At 47.2% G+C, this 4,207-nt stretch overlaps 1 protein-coding gene across 1 annotated transcript in view; it reads right to left on the bottom strand.

The window, feature by feature from the left end:
• HTRA4 (HtrA serine peptidase 4) overlaps positions 1-1,476 on the bottom strand; it is an 11,927-nt gene extending 10,451 nt beyond the window's left edge. Inside the window, exons 1-2 of the mRNA XM_003796310.1 lie at positions 1,014-1,476; positions 363-462 (exon numbers count right to left, since the gene is read on the bottom strand). Coding sequence (XP_003796358.1) covers positions 363-462; positions 1,014-1,476 — 563 coding nt within the window. The remainder of the gene's footprint in view (positions 1-362; positions 463-1,013) is intronic.
• Between the last annotated feature and the right edge of the window lie 2,731 nt (positions 1,477-4,207).

Consider the following 4,207-nt stretch of genomic DNA (forward strand, 5'->3'; position numbering starts at 1 on the left):
AGAGTCTCACTTTGTCGCCCTCGGTAGAGTGCGGGGGCATCACAGCTCACAGCACCCTCAAACTCTTGGGCTCAAGCAATTCTCTTGCTTCCACCTCCCAAGTAGCTGGGACTACAGGTGCCAGCCTCAACGCCCGGCTATTTTTAGAGACAGGGGTCTTGCTCTTGCTCAGGCTGGTCTCGAACCTGTGAGCTCAGGAGATGCGCCAGTCTCGCCCTTCCAGTTCTAAGATTACAGGCGTGAACCACCTCGCCCGGCCCCTATTTCACTTCTCTAAGCCTCAGTTTCCCCCACAGGGTTTTTAACAACTCAAAGATGCTGGTACAGAGCCTGGAGCCAGGGTGATGGACGTCCTCCTTTACCTGCGGAACAGCTGCAAGTGCACCACAGATGGCGCCACCTTCTCCACCACCGCCGCGATGAAGTTGTACTCGCTCCTGAGCAGGCCCGCGCTTTGGGTTCCTGTGAAGAAAACTCTCCTTGCTTGCGGGCAGCAGGAGCCCGGCTTCTGGGCCACATAAGGTGTCATATCTCAAATCGCTCAGTCTCTCTCCTCTCTCCCCTGCACTTTCCTGTCCCTCCTCTCCTCGGTCTCTCCCTCCCAGATGCTCCCTGCGCCCTATAAGGATAGACGGAGGGAACCAGGCCTGTCACCCTGATTGCAAAAAAAAATTTAATGGTAGTGGGGAGAATCCCCGTGATAACCGGTAAGAGGGACCCTTTAAGGAGGAAAGGAACCCAAGGACCCAAGGAACCCAAGGCACCCTTTAAGGAGGAAAGGAACCCAGGAACGCAAATGGGCTTGCAGTGGTTCTCAATCTTCCTAATGCCAGGATGTATTTTCATTGTTATAAAGGGGTCGCACCCAAGGTTGAGAACGGCTGATTGAGTCTCTGAGGCAAATGAAGCCGAGAGGACCCTTAGCCTGCTGATGGAAATAAGGTAATGTTTATTTGCGCTCCTGAAGAAACTTCAAAAAGTGTCCCGAGAGCGCGCGGGGTCCTGACGCTCACCTGGATCGCTGCAGTCGCCCTTTTGCACCGGCACGGCCGGGAGAGCGCCCCGGAGACGTGCGGCGCGGTTCTCTGCGCGGAGCGCGCACAGGCTGGGGTAGGTACGTCCATCGCTGCCGCACACGGCCGCGCCCGCCGCCCGGCAGCCGCAGGTGCCGAGCCGGCCGCCGAACCGCGCACTGCACTGCAGCCCCTGGGCGCACGGCCGGCCACGAGCCCCGCCGCAGGCTTCGCCCTCGGCCGCTGGGCAGACACGGCAGCAGCGGCATCGGTCGAGCACCGGCGTCGTCTCCGCCGAGCAGGTGGGCAGCGGCGGGCAGCGGGTTGGTTCGCAAGCCACGGGGCAGGACAGTGAGGCCCGGGACTTCCTGGCCTCGGACTTGGGTACAGGCACCGGCGGCAGCAGCAGCCACAACAGGAGAAGTCTTCCGAGCCCAGCTGGCCGCAGCTGAGATCTAGTCATCCTTCCCTTTTCCTTCTTTGCTTCCACTTTCCACTGACTTCACTCTGAACCCAAAAACGCTCTAAAATAAGCAACACCTTCTCCTGGCCAGGGTTGCGCCTCCACCAGGCCCAGACTTTAAGGGGCAGAGCCTGGCAGACCTCTCCATACACACACCCAAATATCCCCCACCACCCAGGCCCGCCCCCCGCCCCCGTCCCTACCCGACCCTGAGCAGGGACCTACCTCGGGAAATCCAGAAAACCAATGAAGGGGGCGCACTGACAAGAGAGCTCACCCACCCACAGCTGGACAGTCCGTGTTAGGAAAACACAACCGTATTTCAGTATTTCACGTGGTTTTATTACAAAACAAGCAACAAAATAGTTTTAGAAAATTATTTTTTGGTACATACCAATTAGAAGATCACATAAAATGAGAAACGTAACACTTTCCATGCACTCAGCTCAGTGCTTACAGGGAGCACATTTCACAGCTGAAACATACTTGTTCAAAACACTAAGTCATGCCACTTCATAAGCAGAGGGGGAAGAGGTCAAACAGTATGTTTTTGCCAAACATTGGCTTTACTGGATCTCTACCTAGCACGAATGACCGTAACTGACTGCTGTAGGCAATAATGCAGAACTAAGCAAAAGGAACTAAGAAAAAAATGAGCGTTGATAGGCAAGATTTATAAACCTGTCCATTTCTGACATGTCCAAAGTTTATAAACAAACCTTATTTGGGAAACTCAAATTTCCAAAATGCTGTATCCTATATAGATCCTATAATCCTATATCTCTTTATTTGATGAACACTGAAAACAAACCTATTAAATCCCCCAGCTCAGCTTCTGAATCTGCTATTTATTTATGGGGTCCTTTTTATAGCCCATATGGGAACAGAAAGGAAAAAAGAAACTTTTGTTTCGAGTAGACTAAGGAGCTGCACCTTAAAACTACTTTCTTTTCTTTGGGAGCTCAGCACTCCAGTCAAAAGTAAATGTGAACTCCAATGTTTTGACCTAAAGTCAATCTCCATGATTTATGCCTTAGCATCCTGAGGATGTTTCGTAGACTACTAAAGGCCAAACTACCAACCAGCTGACAAGTAAGCAAGTTCTTGAAAGGTTTTAAGAATAATGGATGCTAAGTAGCTCAGTCTTAGGAAAGATCGCCAGAAGTACTGCTCCACATAGTGGGTCAAGACCACTTCCAAAGCCTTATGAAAAGAGCACAACTCAGGAAAGGTCTTTATTCCACAGAGAAAATGCAGTACCTTTTTCAGTTCCCTCTTTTAAAACCCAGATTTATTACAGAGCCTATGAATTCAACCACCAACCTATACTGTATCCTAACCTCACACAAACACACCTTTTCCCATTTGGTTCCATGTCATACATTTAAAAGTAAATGCTTTGGTCAAATATGCACCACCTTTGCTACATATTAAAAGATTATTATTTAAAACTGGCCAGAAGGTTAGAAATATGGACAGAAAAGGAATTCTGAAATAAGATTTGGGAATGAGAATGTGGTTTGATGTTCACTACATGAACAGTGTTCTAACTTGGAACTCCCAAGTATTTGCTAATTAGAGTCCTTGTTTTTCCTTTATTAAGATAATACAATCTGGATTATAAGTATGTTTCACACATTCTCAAAAGAAACCTCGCTGTATTAGAAACATAACAGTTTATTATAATGGCTAATTTTTTTTTCAAAAAGTAAGAAATGAGTAGACTGTCACAATTTAAATACCAAAAGATGACATCTTTTTCACAAGTCAGGTAAATAATTAAAGAGATCTCAAGGGTACTGGCCACTGGCACAGTGGATAGCAAATCTCTGCTTACAGTTCAGAAGAGATCCCAAAGTTATATAGTTCCATATCATATATTTTGAACTTTGACTACCTAAAGAATTTCCTTTAGGAAAATTCAGAGGTAAAACCAGCAGTTACTTATAAGAATTTGGAATGGCTCTTGAAAGCAGGAAGTTGTAACCTATGTTGTATGTTGTAACCTAAATCACTCATAAAAAAATAATCCTTAAACAAAAAATTCCTGGGGACCAAACTATACCAGAATTTATAAAAAAGAGGGGGGGAAAGAGAGAGAGAAAGGAGGAGACATCCAACAGTAAATTTTTTTTAATACCAAAACCAATCGGCTAAATTTAATTTAAGCCACAATGCAGTACCGTCAGAAAAAATTCTCAATGTGACACAGACTTCACAGAAACTACACTGCCTTAAAAAAAAACATGATTCCTCTCGGGTGGCGCCTGTGGCTCAAATGAGTAGGGCGCCAGCCCCATATACTGGAGGTGGTGGGTTCAAACGCAGCCCTGGCCAAAAACCGCAAAAACATGATTCCTCTCAAGTCACTAGGGATTTCCCTCATCCAGCAGTTTTACCTCTGCATATTAGATTTGGTCATAAGAAGGGGAGGGGATTTGTTTAAGTAAAAATGTTTCTCTTATTCTCTTCCTCTAGTCACTAATTTTTATTTTACCACATACACCTGAGCCAGTGGGCTCAAATCCAGCCCAGGCCCGCCAAACAACAATGATGGCTGTAACCAAAAAATAGCCAGGTGTTATGGTGGGCGCCTGTAATCCCAGCTACTAGGGAGGAAGAGGCAGGAGAATAGCTTGAGCCCAGGAATTGGAGGTTGCCGTGAGCTGTGATGCCTCAAGCAACAGCTTGAGGCTCTATCTCAAAAAACAAACACAGGGGCTCGGCGCCT

This window comes from Otolemur garnettii, unplaced genomic scaffold, assembly GCF_000181295.1.
Source record: "Otolemur garnettii isolate 467f Iridium unplaced genomic scaffold, OtoGar3 scaffold00102, whole genome shotgun sequence".
NCBI classification, from domain to species: Eukaryota; Metazoa; Chordata; class Mammalia; order Primates; family Galagidae; genus Otolemur; species Otolemur garnettii.